The sequence below is a fragment of the Seriola dumerili genome, unplaced genomic scaffold (genome assembly GCF_002260705.1).
Source record: "Seriola dumerili isolate Sdu_G_001 unplaced genomic scaffold, Sdu_1.0 BDQW01000025.1, whole genome shotgun sequence".
NCBI classification, from domain to species: domain Eukaryota; kingdom Metazoa; phylum Chordata; class Actinopteri; order Carangiformes; family Carangidae; genus Seriola; species Seriola dumerili.
The window spans coordinates 14,280,533-14,304,901 of record NW_019174280.1 but is presented as its reverse complement, the minus strand read 5'-3'; the positions used below and the strand labels follow the sequence as shown (position 1 = coordinate 14,304,901).

The 24,369-nt window shown below is 40.3% G+C and overlaps 2 protein-coding genes and 1 non-coding gene across 3 annotated transcripts in view; 1 reads left to right on the top strand and 2 right to left on the bottom strand.

Moving 5' to 3' along the window:
• The window catches only part of akap12 (A-kinase anchoring protein 12), a 43,699-nt gene extending 28,075 nt beyond the window's left edge, over positions 1–15,624 (bottom strand). Inside the window, exon 1 of the mRNA XM_022768721.1 lies at positions 15,436–15,624. Coding sequence (XP_022624442.1) covers positions 15,436–15,570 — 135 coding nt within the window. The 5' untranslated portion in view covers positions 15,571–15,624. The remainder of the gene's footprint in view (positions 1–15,435) is intronic.
• On the top strand, positions 3,712–3,794 carry trnal-uaa. The gene has a single exon. It is a non-coding gene; the product is annotated as a tRNA-Leu (tRNA).
• Positions 15,625–21,157: 5,533 nt separating the features above from the next.
• mthfd1l (methylenetetrahydrofolate dehydrogenase (NADP+ dependent) 1 like) overlaps positions 21,158–24,369 on the bottom strand; it is a 37,674-nt gene continuing 34,462 nt past the window's right edge. The window contains exons 27-28 of the mRNA XM_022768012.1: positions 22,700–22,818; positions 21,158–22,487 (exon numbers count right to left, since the gene is read on the bottom strand). Coding sequence (XP_022623733.1) covers positions 22,729–22,818 — 90 coding nt within the window. The 3' untranslated portion in view covers positions 21,158–22,487; positions 22,700–22,728. The remainder of the gene's footprint in view (positions 22,488–22,699; positions 22,819–24,369) is intronic.

Here is a 24,369-nt window from a genome sequence, read left to right as displayed (position 1 = left end):
GCCGTCAAAGGTGGGAGGCTGGGCGCGACTGGGGGGGGGGGGGGGGGGAGCGGAAGAGATAAAAACAGAGCAGCGAGAGGAGGTGAAAGCAGAGACATGAAGACAGGAAAGGAGAGACGAAGAAGAGAAGCAGAGGGCAGAGTGAGGAGGAGGAGGAGGAGGAGGAGGAAGAATATGCTCTGAGTGATGGGGAGTAGGCCTTCCATCTATGGGTTAATTGTTGGTGGTTCTTACTGATTTCAGAGCAAAATATCCAGATTTTTTCATAGGAGCAGAAGCAGAAACATTGTGTTTCCTGCTACAAGAAGACACTCTTCTTTTGGTTACATGCAGAGAAAATTGTAATAAACTACCAAAAACAGTCTTTCAAAGTACTCCAAAAAGTCATTCGGGCATTTTTGGGAAACACATTTGTTCTCTTGCTGACAGCTGCGTGAGAAAATTGACACCACTCTCTAGTCTGTGTGATAAATATCGATCGTCTCCATAAAACCTTAACTTGCAGCGAGAGGTATTTAACAATAAATATTTCACCCAGGTCTGACGGGAGGCTTCAGGGGCCCGTGTGACCGTGATGTCCGTCTCCCTCTCCCCTTCATGTCTATTCACCCCTACCAGCCCCCAATCTATTATCCCCGACCCCCACATTCAGTACATACCAAAGATCAAAGCCCGACAAGACCCCCGAAGAACACTCTCACTGTTTCCACAAGTCATTAACTCCGCTCAGGTGCTCAGACTGAGGGTACCTGTCCTTCTGTGCGCACATCGTGTGTGTGTGTGTGTGTGTGTGTGTGTGTGTGCAGTTGAGAGTGGAATAAAGAAACACTGAACAAGTCAAGCAAAGCCAAACAAGAGATAGTAAGTCTGACAACATTAAGTCATATCCAGATGTATTAAGGATTTACAGTGGTAACTATCCACTCTCCTCCTTCTTTTCCCTCTGCCAGTATTCCCTCTGTCGTTCCAGCCGTCTCGTCCACTTCTGCTCTACATACACACCAGGTTAGAATGTGTGATTTTATTTATGGTGGCTTTCGGGAAGAGAGGCAGGCTACAATAAATCTGCCAACTCTTCACTGGCAGACACAATTTGTATATGGACACCCTGTCTGTCTGTGTGTTCGTCCAAAGGTGTGGCTGCCAGCTTTTCTATCAGTTTATCCCTAATGGATGAAAGTCACATTGAGTCTTGTGTTTGGCTAAAAGTTAAAAAAGAAACTGTCTTTCAATTCATGAGAAAAAATAACTGACCCGTTCTGCTTAGATTAAACTCAAACTCAGTAATATGATGATTTTAAAATAGGTTTGACCACCTCAAAAATTCTCATTATATCAGGATGAATTACTTTTCATTTCAAGTTTTATTGCTATAATCAGAGCAGTAGATATGAGACTTCAGACCTGGACTCAAAATAGACACAGGTCACAAAATGAGGACAAGCCTGAATAAAATACATAATATTATATATATATATATATATATATGTACATATTATAAAATTCCTTGTTTCCACGATCATTTACATTCATTCAGGCATGCAGGGGTCAGCTCAGCCTTGTGTCATTTTCCATAAATAGGATCCCAATAGGTTCCATGCAGTGGAAAAGTACTGTATACAGCTGTATATATTTTAAATCTGGGGAAAATAGAGGACTGAGGTCATATAAGACAGATAACCTGAGTTTAGGCAGTGCAATGTGGACTGGGAGAAAGAAGGTTGGATGGGTGCATCACTAGACTAGAAAGAAACACTAACATTCACGTTCGAATTTTGACCTAAAATCCAAGAGCAATGAAAAATGAATAAGACAGCGTCTGCAGCTCCAGGATGACTACACACCTTGAATATTTATGCACTGAGAGGAATTTGTGTCAGTTATTTAATAACTCCTCTAACACAGCTTTTAAAGCAAATGTTCAGTTGTTGTTTCATGTTTATGGCCAGCTCTCAGACACTTGTGATTTGACGTGTACTTGCCCAATATATAAGACCATATCTTTGGAAAGGATATTTTGCACAAAAAAAAAGAAGAAAAAAATGTATATTCATGATGTGCAGTCCACAACCTGTGAGCACTGGAAACCACATCTATCAGCTTGTATGACTGTCAGCTGTATCTGATTTCAACCTGGTTCACATACACATTGTGGGAAGAGAACCTGAGGGACACTGAATTAGATAAATAAAACACCAGAAGGATAAAATAAGATGAGACTCAAATGTTTGTGTCCTTCTGTGTGTGTTTGTCTGTGTGTGAGAGAGAGAGAGAGAGAGAGGAAGGGCTGGAATATGACAGAAAGAAAGAAAGAAATGAAAGCTAAAAAGACTTGAGTAACCCTGAAGCTGCAGTGTCCACACACCTGTTAGCTGTCATCTTAGGACAACAGATGAAACGTCCTCCTCTACCTACATCAGAGCATCACTGACCCTTTCACCCCAAGTCTCTATACCTCCCACAATTTGTCTGTTTTTTCATCACCCCCCGTCCCTTCATCTGTGCGGCTGCTACACTTGAACAGCAAACGGAGCCAAACAACAACAACAGCCTTGTTGCAGCAAAGACCCCACAGGACACGATCATAATCTGGCCGCACTGGCCAGCATTTGACCCCGGGGGCCTGCCTCTCTAACTGGGCTGAAATAACAAATCCACCCCCTTCACTGACCCCCCCTGTCATGAATCTCTAAATATCTCTGAGCCCTGATAAGCATCAGAGCTCCAGAGTCATATGTGAGAAAAGAAGATGACTGGTGGTGGTGGTGGGTGGGGGGTTGTCTGGAACACATTCAGATGCTATAAACATGGTTTTCATTAGTATGATACTTAAACCAGACTTTGTTTTTTATGGCTTTAGGCCTCAAATTACTCATAGATTATTGCCCCACCAATGTCTGCACATTTGATCTAGGTTTTGGCACATTCAGGGTTAAATATGTCCCTTAAACCCAGAGCTATCAAAACACAAAGTCACATATTTTTGGAGAGTGTACGTCATCAAGAGGCAGCACGTATGGCTCCTTAAAGTTGAAATCTGTACATACCTCTCCAGCAGCAGCAAGAAGTAAAACAGAGAGTTCACACATTACAAAGAGGGGACTGAAAAAGAGTTGAGTTGAACATAACTGGAGTTGGCCACAACTCTAATGATCTTAATTTATTTTCTATCAGCACAGACAATGAAATCTTAGTTCTGTGGGGTACTTTCCTGAAGATGTTGCAACACGATCATGTTGTTCTGTTCATGTGCAAACATAAGTTTACTGGAATACTGTTTGGACATATAATATTTCAATTTGACTAAAGATGTATTTTATACTTTTATTAAGTTTGTATTGTATAACTGTAGTTCTTATCTATGTAACGGTGTCAACCTGAACAGGTGCGACTCCACAAAACCGATCAACATTTCTTAACAACAGAGTTCAGAGTTTTGCAGAAATGTGTTCGTGTTTTGTGATACTAAATTATACATATGGATATAACGATAAAAAAACATAAAAACTAGCTTTAGCCAACATAAAATTGGGTAATGAAGTTAAATTAAAACTGCCTTGACTGATTTATTTTTTTGTGAGATTGGGGGCAATGGAACAAGGTAAAAACACAACATTAACATTATCACCTTGTAGGATAAAAGTGTTAGCACACAGTGAGAAACATGTTTCTGAAAACCATGAATACCTGGTAAATACGTGCCCAGAACACACCAGGATGGCCGAGTGGTTAAGGCGTTGGACTTAAGATCCAATGGACATATGTCCACGTGGGTTCGAACCCCACTCCTGGTAAAGTCTTTACATGCACAGGAGCCACATTAGCTATCGGATACACATGTATAAATAGCTCCAACATTATTCACTACCAAACACATTTATAGAAGTACTCTCATCCTACAATTAAAACAATTTGTTCCAGATTAATTTTATCTTCTCCAATTGAAGATGAAACATAATGATCCTGATCCGTCTGACATGGGGATGGAGGTTTTGAGCTCTTCCAGTTTAAAAGCATTAGACATCAGGGCCAATGAGGAAGTGATGGCCACCATGTTATGCATGTTTGATGGCCAGTCACAGCCTCCAGGTCTTAAGCTAACATTAAAGGGCGTGGGTCAAAGGTTGAACAGAAAACTTTGCGGGAGGAGTTGAATGTGCGTAGAGCAGAGCATGTACAAAACTTCAGTTTGGTGAACAGTTTCTTATATGAGCCTATATCTATTGCTCGAGGAGGAACTTGTTCTAAAACCAAAATTGTGCCAAAATCTTGTTCCCACTCGTGTCCTTTTAAAGACGGGGTTTTTCTCACATGTTGCTGGGAGCCATTTCATTTTAACACAGTTAAAAGAGACACGTGAAAGAAATCAGCTTTAAAAAAAAGTCTCATTACTTTCATTGGTCTGCTTAACAGAGCAGCAGCAGTATATGGGTTTCCACTAATGCAATTATCTAGTCTAAAAAAACGTGAACGGCCTCGTCATAAACAAACACATGTTAAGTCATGGTGGCTTGTCTCAATCATGCAGAAATCTCTGCTACAACTTGGAAAATGTGTTTGTTGTTGTCACCAGACCAATGCACTATTTATGAAATATTGCAGTCTTAAGAAAGCAGGCCAAAATCCTTCTCATGTCTGATCAGTTGGGTAATTCAGAGACAATCAGGATATATTGTATAAGCAGTGAGCAGTTGTTTGGCATTTAAAACAACATTTCCATTCAGCTCAAATGAGTGAGCAGTGACCACCTCATTGACTTTGCTGTATGTTTCTAATTATCCTGGGACAGCGGTGAGCATCATAAGACACCACTTAAAGAGTCCAAACACAACAGCCCATACAGTTTATGGTTTGTGACGAAAAGCACTTTAACTTTGTGACGACACGACTTCTTTCAGTCACAGCTGGAGTCTGGTTTGTTGTTGGAGCAGGTGACATGTTTTGCATTTTTGGATATCATCCATCTCGAGTTGGTGACATGAAGTTCAAAATGCTGCTTCATGTGGATGAAAGCAAATACACAAAGATACAACAGGAATACACTACTGGGAAAAAGGTTCAACATCCCAATGTTGTTGTTCAATTTTGTTGAAATATTTGCAGTTCAGGTCCAGTGAATAATCTTAGATTGTACTAAGGTATGATAAAAAAAAATATATTAGGAGATTAAAAAAAAAGATGAAAAACAGGCCTTTATCAGGGACTGAGGAAATTGGTTAATTTATAGTTTTCCTTCAGCAATGGATTTAAATTAAGTTTTAAAGTTAATGCACACAATTCCTTTTGTTGATGACTTACAAACCCTCTGTCTGTACAAAGGCCCCTCTGATGTATTATCAGCACAACACTGTACTGCAGGAAGTGGGGCTGTACATTGCGGTCAGGACGGTGAGAAAAAAGACAAGTAACAAATAAAGACAGGCTGGATAGTCAGGAGGTTCATCCTACAGCGAGATAATGACCCGAAGACAAGAACCAGACGATGGCTTCACACAATGTAAGAGCAGCACAGTCTCCAGACTTAAACCCCATGGAGCTGGTTTGGGATGAACTAGTCGAAAGGTGAAAGCAAAGCAAACTACAAGTGCGACACTCATGGAAACTTCTGCAGCAGTGTTGGGACGAACTCTCTGAACAATATTTGACAAATTTGTCACAAATTATTCAGCTGCTAGATGATTAGAAAACTTAGATTCAGTTTAGTTCAATGAGAAGATTTCATGAGTCCTTTTTGCAAAATCTCCAATTGTTTATTTGCTTTAGGCTTTAATTTCAGAAACACTGAGACATTGAGTTATGTAAAAAGAAGAAAAAAAAAAAAAAAAACTTCTGGGAAATTGGAGGTGTTGTTAAACTTTTGACCGGTAGATTAAGTAGCATAATAAATGTCCCTGAGGGAAACGCTGTCTCATAAAAATGATGTTTATATAGAGAGACCAGGATTTGAATCATGTGCCCCGCTACATCTCATGCTTGAAGTCAGAGCTGACTTTTTCATAGTTTAACTAAAAACCTTTCCGCACAAAGCGCTTTGAGTGTGAGACCATAACAATTAAACCATGAATCAGGCTTTCATTGCCATGAGCAGCTACAGTATAAAAAATAAATGAAGTACAAGGTTAGTGACTGTTTTTGCAAATACATCCTGTATGGAGATTTTGCAACTTTGCACATACAGTAGATTCATTAAAAATATTTCCTCATTATATTGATAAAAAAGGAAGACATGTTTCTCTTAAAACATATTTGCTGGTGTAAATTAGTTGCATATAATGGAAACTTCAGGAAACAGCTTTGGAGAAGGAAACATATGGCATTTAGCAAAAAGAGTCAGAGTATCAAGTTTTATTTATCTTCTCTGTCCCTCGTCTTCTTCATTTCTCTCTGTCAGTTTTCAAATCTTTTGCTTAAGTAAAAGTAGCAATACTACAAACCATAAATACCAAACTACAGGTACAAGCTCTGCACTCAAAATTTTACTCGAGAGAAATCTTTAAACATTATCAGCAAAGTGTATTTAAAGTATAAAAAGCAGGTGAACATGCAGGCAGAACGGCGTTGGCTGTGTTATATTGTGGTATACTATATTGTTTGGTTATTGTTTTGTTGCATTTACAAATAAGCAGCATTTCATGGTAAGCCTATATCTGGTTGAGGTGGACATAGTTTTTATCTTACGTTGGCTAGTTTAATATCACATAGAGTCACATTTTATATTCTTATTGCAGGTTTTTTTTTAATTCTTAATCTCCAAAGTAACCACTAACAATTACTCTCAAATAAATATAGTGGAGGAAAAGTACAATATTTTCCCTGAGCTGTGGTGGAGTTGAAGTACAATGTAGCATGAAATGGAAATATTTAAGTAAAACCCTTGAAAAGTGTCCTGAGGTACCGTAGTTGAGTACATGTGCTGAGTCACTTCCCACCACTGTTTGTCACTGTGATTGGACAGGAACTGTGATGTACGAGTCGCGTGTTTGGTCAATACAGTAAATCTCAGCCGAAGAGATTGGAACCACTACAGCGCAACTATGATTCACTGTTTGTCCTTCAAATGTTCCGACTCCCACCAGCACTAAAGACACACCGTTATAAAACACCCCCACCCCCCCCCCACACACACACACACACACACACACACACACACACACACACACACACACACACACATGACCTCATACATCCTCCACTCTGCTCTGTGATGCAGTTAGTGCTGCATCAGGACCAGGGCTGATGAAAAATGGATGATGTGCAAAAAAAGAGCAGAACAGAGAGGAAGGCAGCAGGAGAGGTGAACAGGTTTGTGAAAAAAGGGATGAGAGAGGAAATGAGGAACACTGTAAATAACCAGCCCCGAAAAAAAATGACCTGATGGAGCTGTCTGATGCTGAAAACCCAGTGATTCGGGGAGAAGGTTCTTTAGCTGACAACAAAGATAAAGAGGAAGAGAGAAGGAGAAACACACGGTTGACTCCCATGAATGGAATACAAGTAATATGAAGGTTTTGCGTTCTTCCTCACTTATTGTGTGACAGGCAGATAAATGCTCATTTCACATTGTATCTTCAGCTTCCATTATCACTGGGGGCAGACGCTGTGACTGTGAGTGGCTACTTCCAGAGGCTGTTTACTGATGTAGTTACAGCTGGGAGGAGTGAGGATTACGTATGTGTCCTGGAGACGCTGCTTTTACACCTTTTCAACATCTGGATAATAAGCGTCGGAAACCTGTAGAAAAAAAAGGTTGTCACTAAGGCTTCTTGGTTGCATTTACACGATCTACTGAAGAGGCTACTGTAAGTGAGGTACTTTACATCGTCTTTCTCTAAACCGAGACCACGATCTTTCCCCAACCCTAAAGGGACGTTTCAGTGATTTGGTATTGTGCTTTCATGAAGCTGGGGAACTCACAAGAGTCATATTATATTAATTTTAAAAAAATAAATAATTGGTCAAAATCGATTCAGCAGACTGACTTGTAGTCCCCAGTGCAGAGTCAAGACCCCAAAACACTGGATTCCTTATTTCCCATAATGCAACTTGATAGCATCATTTGTCAGCCTCTCCCAGCCATGCAAATGCCTAAACCTGCAGGATATGAATTTTCACAATGGGCATATGGGTCGTTTGTTAGGGACTAACAAACTACCAATTTTGTCATTTCGGTGTGAGGACTTTTTGTTTTTTTTATGTAAGACACATCCTCAAGTTTTGTCCTGCTCTGTGTAAGTGTTACAGTTGTTTTACATACTGCCAGCACCGTGGGATAAAGAGCCATTTTGGTTGAGTTCTTGCAGACAAAATGGGATGCCTGGTGCATCTGCACTGTTGTTTTTAAAGAGTGAGAGCTAACAGGTACATGGACAGATTGAAAGATGAATCATGGACCAAAAAGAGAAGAGGGTGAAACAACAGCAGAGGCAAATATGGGTGAGCAAGTCCACAGAGGCTCGTGATGTAATGGATGTAAGATGCTATTTTCAGCACAGTGGAGGAGCCAGCATAGACTTCAACAGAGACTGTTTTTGAAATATTGAACATGCAAAATCCAAAGGACTCTTCTTTTCTGATGAGAAACTCATGCTTCATCAGTTCTATCTTACAGACATCAAAAAGGGAATAAATAACTTTATCTGAAAGCCCCAGAATCAGCCAACAATCCTTCTTCTCATGCACAGATGATGGGTCAGTTAGAAGTGGCTTAACTATTCTGAGTAGTCTCCTCAAGAGATGAACAAAGGAATTATTGTGTAATCAGCAAGACCAAAATCTAATTATGCAAGAACATGTATCCTCATTTATTCAAGACTCTATAATGTAGGAATAATTTTTACCTATTAAGCCTCTTAAGCAATTTGATTGCGAGGACACAAACACCTCTCAAACATGGTGCAGCAGTCGAGAAAACGCTGCGCTAAATGAGGACCCTGATGTGGCAGAGTCTTCATATCATAATGATTGATTACAGAGCAGCTGTATAACAGTCCCTGTGGGGGAGAGTGGACGAAGCCAAGCCCTGCTGGCCAGATCTGGGATATTCAATAACACATGATCACCACAAGACATCGATTCTCAGGGAGGAAAACCCCCTCTCACACCTCCAACACCACCAACGTCTGGGACAACACACAGATACTGTATGGTCATGCAGAGTCATTTAATGGATAACTGAGCAACAACAACAAGCAGTGTAGAGACAAAGAGGCATCGTCTTGTCTAACATTATGTAAGATTTTGATGTTGATGCCATTTTGGGCTTTGATATTGTCCTGCTGACTCATTATTAGATCTACTATTGGGGTGACGTCCAATTTGAAGGGGCGGAGAGGGGAGAGGAACAAAGGAGCTCTGGTTTTTCACATCCTCTAACACATGTCTGTTTTTTACTGTAATGGAGCTGGCACTGAAGCTGAGAGATGGAAGATAGGAGGCTGGCTGAGGGACACTCTAATCAGCAGAGAGCCACTTCCTGTTCCTCCTCTACACGAATGAGGAAAAAAAAAAGAAAATTAAAAGAATTATAAATTTGATTTGATTTCCTTTTTGGTACAAGAAATCACGATGGAAAGTTAACTAGTTTCATTTACAAAGTAGTTGTCATTCATCATGCCTAATGACAAAACAAAACTCTGCTTTAAGTCAACAGTGTGCACACTTAAGTTACAGGGGGATTCGCCTGTATTTACATTTGCCAATGAAAAACTTCCTGCTGCTGCAATTGCATTCATGTGTTTTCATACTTTACACTTAATTTATTTTGCACTTTTGCATGCTTTTCTTTTCCCATAAAGAATAAGCTTTGTCATTTGACTTTCTGCTGTAATTGAGTTACTTTGATTCCTCTGACTCTGAACTAAAGCACACGTTGTTCAATCACTCTCGTCTTGTAGACGTGACTGCAGAATGTAAACGATACAGACCAACAGCAGGATGTTTTTTTTGTATAATTTTCCCAAACAGCATTTTCTGAAACTGTAGGAATTCGGGTTCGGGTCATACAATTCAGACTCAGTTTAGTTTGAGGGAGCGGCTTTAACTCATTTTGCAGAACATGCTGCATCATCTCTAGCTTTCATCTCAGTAATCCAATACACTATCTTCTCCAAAACAGGTTGTTGTTTTTTATAAATGGGTAATTGTGCTTACTCTGCAGCTGCTGTTTTCTTGCTTTACGTGGGACAAGCAGATGAAAAGCAGGTTTTGAGTAAAGAATTCTGATTGATTGAAACTAAACAAAAGAGTCAGCTCTGACGGCAGAGTGGAAAACCAACCTTTTTTTTTTTTCACAGATTTGTGATGTGATTCCTGTGCTGTTAACATCCATACTTCCAACAAACACACACACACACACACACATTAACACACACACACACACACACACACACACACACACACACACACACACACACACACACACACACACACACACACACACACACACACACACACACACACTAAGACACCACATTGAGTTTGCTCTTTTTTTTTTGTACCTGACCTCTGTCATCAGTGCCTGTTAAAATCAGGCAGGAGGGAGGACTGAGGGAACAATCGGCTGATTCATCTGCCTTTATGTCACACTGGTGGGTCCCCCCTAACTCTTTCCCCCTCTCTCTCTCTCTTTCTCTCTCTCTCTCTCTCTCTCTCTCTCTCTCTCTCTGAGCTCCACACCCATCCCCTCTTCCCCTGCCCACCCAAAACGGTGCTCCTCCCTATGTTGGTTCCTTCCTCTTGTTTTGGGCCGCTGCACACAGGGGCCCCAGGCTTGTCCCTGTCCCGAGCCCATCCTCAATGGATCCTCTGTCTGACCCCTTCCGCCTCCCCCTCCATTCTCTCCGTCTCCCTAAACAGGATAATCAGAGCCACAGCAGCGTATGATCAGCCGCAGCTCATTATACAGGAACGTACGAGCCTTAATCAGCGAACAGTACATTACATAATGTGATGTTGGATCATTGGAGTCACCCGCTGCTGCTATTGTGAAGCTGACATGTGATGCAGGTCTCATGTTCAGGTGGTTATTTGTGGTGTGTTTGCTATTGTCTGTTTGTTTGTGTGTCAGTGTGTGAGTACACTGACATTTCCTGTTGTTTCATGACATTAACAGTAACAGTGTACTGCAAGGTGTGTCAGTACACTGTGACATCACTGTTGGGTGCAGTTAAAGGTGCAAAAGAGCGCAGGAGAGGTCAAACTTTCAGCCAGAGAGGGCAATGAAGCACTGCTTCTCAGCCTGGTGGGAATAAAGTCTGTTATACTTCCAGTAAAGCCAGTGTAACAGATTTCTTTTAGCATATAGCACGCAAGCAAATCACACGAGACTGACAACTTCATTTTAAAGTAACAGATGTGACTCTTACATGTCACACTATCTGCCGCGTCAGGATGGCACCCAGAATTGTTCTCTCACACACACACACACACACACACACATCCTGACCCTGCCCCCTTCTTTCTTTTCTTCTATAAAGTTCATGTACACTCTTTGTTCGATGTTAGTCTGCAGTTGCACTCTGTGTGACTGTCCACTGATCCTTTGCAAAGCTCTTATTAAAATATATAAAGACAACTTAATCATTTTGTCAACTGTTCATTTTCAGATTTCCACCACACTTTGCAGACCTTTAATTCCAGCGTCATTAAAGACTTTTGCAATAATTAGAGAACTGCTCTCCTCTAGCATTGAGGATGAGACTAAAAGAGCGATAAGCAGCATGTCACAGTAAACACTTACTCATTCCATGTCTGACATATATAAATTACAAATATTGCAGCGATTAATTTGTAAACCCGGATGTCTGCTTGGGAAATAAAAGTATAGTACAGACACATATACACACAGGCTGACAGAGGTTGTGGCAACATGTATACAGTGTGTTTACATACAATCTTTATGTGATTATTGTAACCAATTTCAGAATCTAAACAAGATTAAGGCCATAAAATAGGCATTAACATTATTAGTATCAAACCTTATAGCATGATTTATAACTTATGAATTCATCCATCTGCCTGAAAGTTTTTATTTATTTATTTATTTATTTGGGGGGGGGGTGGGTAAAGGCAAAATATCGTGAAAATATTCTCAAATATTTAAATGAGTTGAAAAAACTAAATGAATACAATATTTTCTGTACCACAGGTTGCAACAATACAACCTTCTGGAAAGGAGCTCGTGTTTCCGCAAACCATGAAAACATCCACTTGTATCGTGACCTTAATGTGATTATTTTGATAACACTTGAGGTTGCTGGAAACAGAGAGGTATGAGGAAGGCGGGTCGTCAGCGGTGGTGGGGTGGGGTGGGGAGAGGGAGAGGGAGAGGCATTGCTAAAATTCCTCTGTGGAGTGAGGAGGATATTTATCGACTGTGTATCAAACAGGACGGCTCCATCGGTTTCAACCAAGCATGTGCTTCACCATGCAAAGTCGATGGCTTCAAAAACCACAGTTTACGTCTTAGAGAAAAGACGTGGTACAGTTAAATCTGCAGTTTTTCTGTTCCTCCCTCTTTTCTATGAGATGACTCAAGAATAAAATACTTGGTGCTGCAGTCAAGGTCATGATCCTCCTCTGTGCTTCAAAACAAACTGTACAGGCTTTAGTGGTAAAAAGCAAGAGCTGCCTGAAAATCCAGAGCATCCAGGAAGGTTTTTGCTCACCAGAAGCGATAAATGTCTGAATTCATAGGCAACCATTTTGATAATCATTAGCATTACCTTTCTTTGTCTTTTGTGACTGGAAACTAAATGTCTTTTGAGTTTTGGACAAAACAAGGAACGTCTCCTTGGGCTTCATGAAGTTGTGACGGCCATATTTCACTCTTTTCTCACATCTTCTAGTCTAAAAGATCAATCAGTAAATTAAAAAATGATTGATCGATTGATGGATAATGAAGGTAATCATTAGTTGCAGCCCCTTTCATCACTTTCTATGATTGTTTAACAGGTTTGTAGTCAGATTTTGCTTAAATTGCAGTTATATGAGGTGTTCCTGTGCACAGAAATTACAGGCAGCAGTCTGGATGTGTTACAACATGTTAACCAAATATGCTCGGTGTCATTTCAGCAGAAGAGACTAGAATCATGTCTGACATCTTCACTTCTCCAGTCACCATATATCCACAAATCCGTCTCATCAGTCTGACTGTTAAACTTCACAGCACTTAGCTCCCAAACTGAACAATAATAAAATTCCCTGACACCAATAATCTCAAGTTGTAAAACTATTTCTACAAATGCAGTAAAATGATCGCTTATCTCTTTGATATCGCAGTGCTTTGGCTGCTGATCACCTTTTATTGATTTTAGAAAGAGAGCACAACAACAAAGGAACAATGATTGTATTTGGGTGGACATTGCAGACATTGTGACGACCAACCTCCTACACACAGACGTTTTGTCAGTGGTAGGAACGTGGGGCAACGTACACAAACTGTATCTCCGATCTCCCCCCTGTCACAGCTGGAATCACAACACACAATAGTCGTACTTAAGTCAGACGACTAGCAGCTTTGAAGCTCTTCATATCTCCCATTCCAGTGTCACTGGCAAAATACGAGGGAAAACGCTGCCACCGCGATGATACCTGTGATAACAGCTCAAGGCTTAACAAAACATCCAACTGCCACACAGATGATGTCAATTCAGTGGGAAACAACTGCACAAACACGCCAGTGTGTAAAAACACGAGCAAACGACACACGCTCTTGTGAAGTGAACAAGAACGAACAAATGTAGCTATGATTCAAATCTTGACCAGATGTTAAGCCCTTTGTGCCTTCTGCCTCACTTCACCTCTCCCTCAGTGTCATATGACCTTCCCGGTGACCTTTCAGGAAGAAAGACGGGCCACAAAACCTGACCCGTTGACCTCTTGCCTATAAAAAAAAGTCAATAAATCCAATAGGTTATACGAGGCGTGAATAGAGCAGGTGGCGAAACATACACAGTCATTAGTAGGCTCTTTCCAAATATTCATTCACACAGAGCTGAGCAATTTACACAAAGGCAACAGTGCAGAGTCGGCAAGATGCCTCAGATGATGGCACCTGGACCCCAACATACTGCATGGCTGACGAAATGAGAGGCGCATGTTGACTGATGCGTACACAGTCATTTTAGTTCCTGTATTTGTTTCAGTGGATGAAGAGTGGATGAAGCATAAAGCTGGTTTATGATCTGGTTTACATTCACTGATTTCAGCCTCTCTAATGTTTGGATATCCTGTTCTTCTCTCCTTAATAAACTGAATGTCTTTTTTGTATGTTATTGCAGGTTGGTTTTTCTGTTGCTGATGTTTTTCTTGACGAAGCAATGAACTGAAAACACCACCACCAGACTGATGGATAATAAAAAAAAAAGCTGTCTGTTTCAGATGTATTTGAAGGAAAATCCTCTGACCCTAACACATCTGCACATGATGGGAGAAAGAATATTGTCATAATGTTAAATTCTGCTAGTGGATTTAAATAATGAGTTTATAGTGAGTTTTACAATAACACGGTTCTGTTTGATATTTGTGTTTTTACACATTATTCCCTTTTTTCCTATATTTCTTTCAATTTTCTTGATGCTTACCCTTCATAGGGAAGCCATTCAATGCAGTTCTAATTTTCAGCTGTTATGGCTGTACGTGTTTTAAATTTGCTGTAATTTTTTTATTTTGTTGTCTACTTTACATATGCACAAGTAGAATTAACAGAAAGCTGTCATTTTTAGTGTTCAAGTTTTGCTGTCATTTTTGTAAAGAGACTTACTGAAATATCATTTAGGAGTCTTATATTTTGAAGTATAAAGGTAAGTGAAATTGTGATTATTTGGGGGAAAAGAACATGAAAAGTGCAGCACAAATGAGTGCAATCAAAAGTCACCTATGAGCCTGTTATTGTAAGTGTGTTACAGTCTAATTCAATAACCCATCACTGCTCTCTTCAAAGCTGTGCTTGGCCCATGACCAAAGTATAAAACACACATATGTGGTTGTTGGTTTTCCAGAGTGTTGCTGAGTAACACCATGAGCCCAGGTGGCTCGTGAGGCTGTAAATCTGCTCGTGGGCTGAGCTGCTGTAGTTTTATCACCGCGGGACTGCAGCCGACTCGACCCATTACTCAGCAAAAACGGCGTAAGGCGCACATGGAGCCCGCGCGCTGCGGCACATAACTGACGCGCACCAAGAGAGGCGCAGCAAATTTAGAGGGGGGGAGGAGGGGAGAGAGAGGGGTGGGGTGACGACAGGTATGTTTACAAACACGCAGGCAAACTGACTGATGTAAAATCGCCTCAATCGGTAACAGCAGTGTTGTGCGACATAACATTGCAGTTTCGGGGTTTGTCTCCGTGCCCAGTGTTCGGGGGGGTGGGGGTGGGGGGGTCTGCTTGGCAGGGACAGGGACAGGGACAGGGACGAAAAGGCATCAGTAAGGGCGGTACCTTGCTGTCGAGGACGCTGCCTTCCTCCTGGAGCACCTTCACCTCCGAGGCTGAAGCTGAAGCTGAGGCTGAGGCTGAGGCTGACGCATCCTCCTGGCTCTTCCCGTCCTGCTGCACTGAGCTCTCTGCTCCCATGGCGCACAGTCACGAAGGTGAACTCTTGTCGTCTTTGGCTGCTGTCGCAATCACACAACAAACCCTCCACTGCACAAACGCGACCAGGATGGCACGACTGCGTTTAAAGAAAGCGAGTATCCAAAGCGTTCAGCTCGACAGTGCAGCTCCGCCCCGGGGTGGCCTGGATCTGGAGTGATGAAGTGTGAGGACCAGCAAACTCTTGTAGGACACCCCCACCTCCTCCTCCAACTCCAACACCTCCCTTTCAGTATCACATGGGGCTCCGGTACGGCACGGCACGCCTTGCAGCATCAGAGACGGTGCTGATGGAGGACACACACACACACAAACAGACTGTGAGAGAGGTGAGAGAGGAGAAGGGTTAATAAATGAAATGAAGGCTTTATAACTCTTATTACTGTTTATTCGCCTTAAGCAGAAATTACATCCATTCTTAGAAATTGGTAAATTAAATTAGAATGCTTATAAAACACACATCTCTGACACATGGGGAGAAGGTCTGCAGGAATCCTCTGCAAACACCAAGCCCCTGGGGAGAGAAGAAACTTTTAAATAATACATTAGGAATAAAAAAAGGTATGTGCTTTGTCACATGATGTAAGAAGAAAAAAAGAATTGTATAGAAATACACACATTCTTTCAAGGGGCACACAAACAGGTGTCAGATATAGCCTATAGACTTTATACTTTTATTGAACTTCATTATAAATGAGGTTATTGTATTCTTAACTCACCAAATTTATCTGATTGCAGTCGTGAGCAGAATAAAAGTTTCATGTAAAAAAACACAAAATAAGATCTGGAAATGATGCATAGTCGGATCTTAATAGTCTCCTCAATCAGCTTCTTAACTAATGTGAACCTATATAACCACTTTTGGTTATTTCACATGAGAAATCTCTGCATTTATGTTACAATGTGTGCAGTAAGACAGCTGCGGGGTTGTTTGCTCATGCTGCCAGGCCACTGTCAATTAAATCAAATGAGATCAGCCACACCCCACACAGTCCTCATGCAGCAGATTAGCCGAGGATTTGATGATTAAGCTCTTCATATAAAATATCTAACTATATATCCACATTATCTTTGACCATTGCTTATTTTGTCATGACTAATGTTAAATAAATAGCGATAGGGGGCTTTAAAGTACAATGGATGCATTGATTTTTATTATATTAACTATTTTTCAGTTATAGTTAAAGCTGCTTAAAAGGCTATAAAACACTATATCATCTCTCTGTCTCTGTCTCCTCCCATCTCTCTCTTGTGGTTAACAAGGTCAGGTAACATCTGCTACAACATGCAAATCCACTTCTGTGGTAATGTGGTCGGACTGCTTCACATCACAAAGCCTGCTCCGTTTTCTTGTGGTTTAGGTAAAAACACATTTAAACATAACAATCACAACAATTTTTCACTAAATTTTTCTCTTCATGTGGAGCTTTTCTCCTGTCTGTTACTCTACATTGATGCTGAAGATGGTATCTCTCATTTCAGTTTGCTTCAGTCAGCCTCGTAAATTAAACGTATGATCAAAAAAATGTAACTATAATCTAATTTTAATCCCCTAATCTAACCTCTCTATCTGACATACTGCACATATGTTATGCTATGTTGATACAGTTTGCCATGGTTCACTGTACTGATAGTGCCTCATGAGGTGTGTTAGTGTGGAGCACCTCTGCCTCTCTGATGGGGAGATGTTGTTCAGGTTTAGATGTTAATTGCAGGTTGGGCCATGTATTTTGTTTGGAATTTTAGAACGCACAAATTACAGCCCGAGTGCTCAAAGCCAAGTTCACACAGGCCGAGACTGAGGGTCCGTGCCGCTGAACCAAATCCAGAACCCAAACACACACACGTCAACAACACAAACACTTTTTATTTATATTGCAAGTTTCAGTTTCTGACTTGGATACTTGATTGACCCGGACTTATAAATACTTAAAACAGCTCTGCTCTCAAGCTTGTATTATTTACAGTAAAACACAATGCAAACATTTCACTTATAACATTCTGTTTGTGGATAAATAAAACCAATGGACACAGGTCCTGTCTGTTACTTCAAAGTTGAAGCGAGCACATGCTGTTACAGCAACCAGCGACATAAAGCTTTCTGAGAGTTTATAGTCAAATTACTGTCACGTAGTTCAGTATTCCTGTCAGCCTTTTAACTCAAAACAAGAATCTGTGGCATTAAAGATCCTTCTATGTCTACAGTGTAGACTAGATTAGTATCACTGGCACATGGAAATCTAATTATATAAATTGTAATGTTATCAGGTCAAACTAACCACAAACACATGATGATCTAATAGGAATATCTGATGCACACAATCAATGTACAGGCAATAGACGGAGAACTCTCTGTTCAGCATTTTTGTTTCCTTGTTGATGTAATAGTTGGTCTGCTGATCTTTACATGTGCGGTTCTCAGAGTCAGGAAATGAGGTGGCAGCTCACTGGCTCTGTTGCATGGGGTTTCACTAACAGATCTTTTATCTGATTTCCACCTCTAAAGATACTTTAGGTTAGCTTCATCATTATTACACCTTCTCAAACATGACATGACAGAAGTCACATGACAGAAGTCTGTTGTTGTGTTTTGTAAACACTAAAGTGGTTTTAGTTAGTTAGTTAGAAAGTGCACATTTATACAGGTGACACCTTTGTTTACATTAATGTTGTGCAGATTTGATATTCCATTGATAACAAAAAGGTTCTTCAACTAGTAAAACAACTTAATGAAAATGACATTTAAACTCAAAATAGAAATGCATATTTCAAGCTTGCCTGATGCTACTACAGATATAGATCTGTGATATTTCCACAGGAATGTAATTCACAAAACAAACATGTCGGGCTGCTTCCCTCCACAGTTAAAATCTGAAGTTAAAATCTGAGTTCATGCTCACTCTGCAAGTCCATCAGCCAGTTCAATGTTTTTACCTGATATGTAAAGATGTATTTCTCAATTCTTACTGGTTAATATTTGGTAGGATATGTCAGAATCTCAAACATTAGTAGCCTAAGCACTGGACTATTAATCTTTCTACAGAGCACGAGATGAGATGTAACTTCAATTGTCAATTTCTGGATTAATACAAACATCTGTCAGGACATTAATGCCTAAATAACATGCCTTTAGTTAATATCTAAATTTTGAAAAACAAAAATGTGTAACTTTTAAGAAGACTTACTGCACACAGAAAGTATTACAGTGTTAATGTGGAAAGTGGAAAATGGAAAGCAACCGATACCGGCTGTCCCTCATGACACCAACAATTTCACTGAGGCTGCAGAGTAGGGGACTGTTGTTACACTGCTCTGCTCCCAGGGGTGCATGTGAAGAAGGATGTTTATAACAACAGAATCTCTAAATCCTCATGAAAAAAATCTCTCATCGCCTTTGTGGCACAAAATGATCTCGGACTAGTGAAGCAGCATATTGTTAATTCATTATTCATACAAAATTACAGAATAATTTCACACGGAAAGGAGTGAACCAAGACAGGGAACCTCATTACAGTTGTAGAGTACATGTAGATTGATGAGTTAGTCAGTGACCTTCAGCATGGCAGGCCTATCAGCAGTAATGCTGATGTCATCTAAAAGACGGGGGGTGGGGGTGGGGGGGTGCAACATGGGGGAGGGAGGTTCTCATTAAAGTGAAAGCCTTACCGGACATGCCATGGTCTTCATTCAATAAAACAGGGATGTAAGGGCACATTAAAGACATGCTTACACACACACACACACACACACACACACACACACACACACACACACACACACACACACACACAGGCGACAAGGTTCAGTGACCTTCACACAAAAATACTTTATTTCTTTCACACTTACTGTAGCCTACTATTCTCCCTCTAAGGGAAATGGGAATCCACTCAAGGACCTTTGTCCAAATACAACAGGCCTGTTGTGTTGTGCTGTTCACTGGCAGTGAATTTCATTCTCAGAGGACTTCTAGTTGATACACGGATTGCATATTTAAAATAAAAAATGTAACAGTGAAATGTTGGGAAATGCAGTGTTTTTCAGACAAGACAGGGTGAGTAGAAGAATGTAGCCCTGAGGGTTGATATCTGGTGAGGGCAGCATGTGGGAGCTCGACACATAGATACTTTGTCACAAGCAGTGAATGAACGGTTTTACTCCAAAACAAGATGGGTGAAAATGATTGTCACCAAACATTGCATGATGTAAAACAGGCGTTAACACAGACCTTTACCCAAAAACTGCACTGTGAAGACGAAACCCAGTTTTTCTGAAATGCTGAGTATACATGTTTTTCTACAAAATAGATATTAACACTTTTCAACTGGATAGTACCATGTAAAATAACGCAACAACAAGTTATTCTGAGCTAACAGTTATCAGGGCCAAGGAATGTGAGGGACATTAGAAAAACTGCTTTGACAAAAACGTAATGTTTACAGACTCTACAGACTAGATGGCCAACCAGTTCCCCTCTGCTGGAATACCACCTGACCCCAGGTTTTCTGTTTGTGAGTTTGTTTGTGATAATTGGATGAAACATAACTTTATTTTGAAAAATTCACCATGTGAACAATATAAACAGGGCAACAATTTTATATAATAATGCAGGACCCAGTGGCTATTGTACTTAAGTGGTGCAAATTTGCAAGTAATGAAATCAACAAAAGGCAAAATGAGATACTGAATCTGAGACGTTTGCCTGCTTTGCCCACTTGATATTCAGGCCTTGAATCAGCAGAGCCATTTTCCAGCTGGAGTTACACTCAGACATTCAAAAGGACCTGTCCTTGGTACTGAAATTAGCCAGTCTATTAAATATGAGTGCTAAAAGACAAGAGCTTTAAGAACCTGAGGCTTCAGCAGAGCAACTCAGAAGCTCAACATAAACAACTCCAACCTGACAAAACTGGGATTTTCCAGCACATTACAAAGCAATGACGAAGCCCCCTCCTCATCAACACCACATCTTCAAATCTGTCATCAGCTCAAAACAAGAGGCTTCAGTCTCTCTCTCTCACACACACACACACACACACACACACACACAGTAAATATGCCGTTGGAGCACCAGTGTATAAATGAGAGCATTCCTGCAGCATTGACTGTAGTTAAAGCGCCAGATCCTGCCTGGTGAACAGAGAATAACAGACTGAGCAGGTGTGGAACGCCAGCTTTGACAGGCACACACATGTGCACACACGTACATTGGCTCCATGTTACAAACCCAAACACCTCATAATGACAGATGCTGCACCCCGGGGTGCTGCGTGGGGGCCCGATCATTGACTTTCAGGCATGCTTCCAACACAGGGACCGCCCCCCTGTGGGAGTGAAGCCACACTTGGTAGAAAAACCCAAGAAAATGAATAGAAAAATTAGGAGATGTGATGTGGAGTGAGAATGAGAAAGAGGAAGGTTTCTCTTTTCTCCTTTGAGAACCATGAGCCGACAGGAAGAGAGACGCATGTGTCCAAACAACAGATGGTCTGAGCCGCAAGTCGACTGCTGGGTGTGAAAACACAAACACACCATTTTGGAGTAAACAAAAGTTTTATTTGAAAGGCACGTTTGACTGCAGAACCAAAATGTTTAACATACAACTCCTTCTAATGAGAATAATAAAAAAATGTTTTCAGAGCAATCACTGGCTGCTTTCAAATCTAATGTTTGGTTTAGACTTTGTACAATAAAACTTAAACCACGGTTTTGGTCATATCTGGCATTTCATCTGTTATTTCTGTCATTTTATCACCTCATGAGGACAAGTCAGGACACACAGATGCTGGATGTTACCCACATTGGTATCAGACAATTAAAACTAGCAAGTAAATCTGCATTCAGCAGTCTGGATGCAAACCAGCCACCAGCTGCGTGTTGCAGAGAGTTGGAAAAACCTGTTATAATAAAGTGTAAAATCTGTGTTTCCCACAGTTTTTCATGGCAGAGGTCAGCCACATCGCTTGAAATTAAGGGAACCACTTCTAACATCATAAAAAATGAGTAAACTTTCATTATGTAAAGCATCAACTTTCAGAGAAAAACAAAAAGGTGCTATTTTATATAGAAAATTGAACATATCTAATGACTATGGATATTGTTTAGGCTGTTGTCTATTAGATCATGAGGAAATATATGCCATAATCCGAGTGGTTTATCACCTTCACTGAACTATTTCCTGCAGTGAACCCTGAAATGCAGATGTGACACAAATAACAGGAATTTTCATGCTAGATAGAAATCTATATACCCACTGTATATAACTATCTCATCACATAAAATGTAATACTTGAACAATATCTCTAAAATGGCTTCTAAAAAGATGAGTGTAACTTGTAGTGATTTTCACTTGGGCAGTGCAGCAGCTTGGACATTTAGTAGAAGGTTCGGATACTAGAGTAGTCGTACTTGTAAGAAAAAGATGTAAACACCATAATGGCTTTTTGTGCATATGGCAATTTAGTTAATAAATACACAAACTGAGCCCATTTCAGTTAAAAAGCTTAGGATGCATGTAAAAATTGCAGCACAGTTTTAAGACATTTGATTAACTTTTTTCACAAAAAAAAAAAGAAAACATAAAAAAAACATTAAAGTAAAATTCAGAATGGTTTGAGAACTGTAACTAACTCCTTGTATAGAAAGGTCAAAAGCATACACGTACAGCATATGTGATATACACCATATGGGTGTAGGAGGTCATTTTTGGCATATCAAACACATGTGCAAATACAGCATAAATTAGTAATCTGTTTTTTCTTCCCTGAACATGTTATTGTGACGTGGGGAGAGTGTGGGCTGCTGGGAAGAGTAAGACAACATTTCCTGTTAATGGTGCAGTGGATGGATGCATTTTATGATGAGCGCATGGAGATGCAGATCTTGGAAACAGAGCAGAGAGCCTGTGAGGAAAACAAGATGATGAATTTGAGTGAGAGAGCGTGCAGCCTCACAGACTGGAGCCTTGGCACTGAGTGAAAGCGGTAGTAAACTGAAAACTCCAGGGACTAAATAAAGTCTAGTGTAACAAGTTGTATAGACAATGACTACTTGTAAAGTATTTATATTCATACAATGCCAGCTCCTTAAGATGACTGCAGTGATATGATAATACCTATATGGATGTCTTTAACTGGAGCACGCTCAGAAGAGCCCGGTGATCTCCTCTGTGGCCGGGTCAAGGTCAATGTCGTAGAAGCAGGGTCGGGTTGGCAGCCCAGGCATGGTGCTCATCTGAGGAAAAACAACAACGACACAGGGTAAGAACTTTATTGGTAAGCTCAGTAAGAGAAAATAAAAGAAAGAAAAATCTAGCTGTAAGCCTTTTCCTTGCCAAACTGTTCATGTTTTTAATCTAACTATTATATGTATAATAGTTAGTATATAATTAATAGTTAATATACTAAAAAAATATGACCAATACTGGCAGCTGGTTCATAACTTTTGTCTTTTGACAGCAGCCTCATAAAAATGTCAGTGACAACGGAGCTAAATAAGAAAGTAAGATTACAATCTATATAATAACCAAAAGCTCATATTAAAGCCTTTGTCACAACACAGCTGTTCTACACCAAAACAGAATCGATTAAGATTTTGTATCAAACCTTAACGTAAAATGAGTAAGATCAACCCCCACAGGTTCAATGACTATAATCTAGACTCATTCAACTCCAGAGAGACAGTTTACCAACGTGTTGACAACCTCCACTTTAGCAGTGATGAATTTAGCCACAGACAAAAGTTCCTTTGTTCTCATTGTCGTCCAAATATAGGTAAATAAGGGCTGCCTCAAAGAGATGAGATGAAGTTAAGGAGATGCAGAGTCACAGTGGTTAATATTAGCTACTGTACTCATGGATCGAGATCACTGCCAGAGAGAGAAGGGCACTCCTGGCTTTTTAAGAATCACATTGAGTTTTGATTTTGTCTAATAAGTAGCGGAAAAATAGCTACATTTTATATCAGATATATAACATACGGACTTCCCAGTGTGCAATAACATATATCTGAAACAGTGGAAACTCCTAATTACTGGGTTTCCTGAACTGACAATCAAAAATCATCCAACATATAATAAAAATAATTTCCCAATTATTTTCCAAATTCGTGGATTAACTAAACCTGTATAGATAAAACAACAGACAAAACGTCAGTGTTTTCTTACAGATGGTTACATAACACACACATCACAACAAATTTAAAAGGGTGGTGTACTGGAGAGACTTGTCCCTTTTTGTTCGGCCCACCTCTACAGTATCAGTGTGTGTTTGTGAGAGAGAGAGAGAGAGAGGGAGGGAGAGAGATTATATATCATGCTATCTTCTATCAGAGAGAGCCATGTGGAGGTTTTACTGAGATGGATTCAATAAGAAGAAGAAAAAAGCAGCTGACAGCGGAAATTCTCCCTAATGAAATTTGTGACATGAACAGGAGTGAGCATGTGAATGGAAGTTCACACGTAGCGGGGTCAGATGTTGGCAGCATTTGCTATGAGCACCAGTGCAATTAAAGGGTTTTTCTTTAGGTCTATGTGCCAAAAGAACTGTAACTCTAAATTTTCTAGTCAATAAATGTGTTACTCCGGTGTTTGTTGTATGGCAGATGAAAAGACGGAATTGGTTTGCACGCTACAATTGATCAAAGGCAACTGTGCGACTCATAAAAAACATTTTCCTCTCCCAAAACCCAGCCAGATCATCCCGTCCAAGCTCAAAAGTAAATTATCTTGCTCATTAGACAGGGAGCGACATTCTTTGCATGCTTCCTTCCCTCTGACCCAGGGCC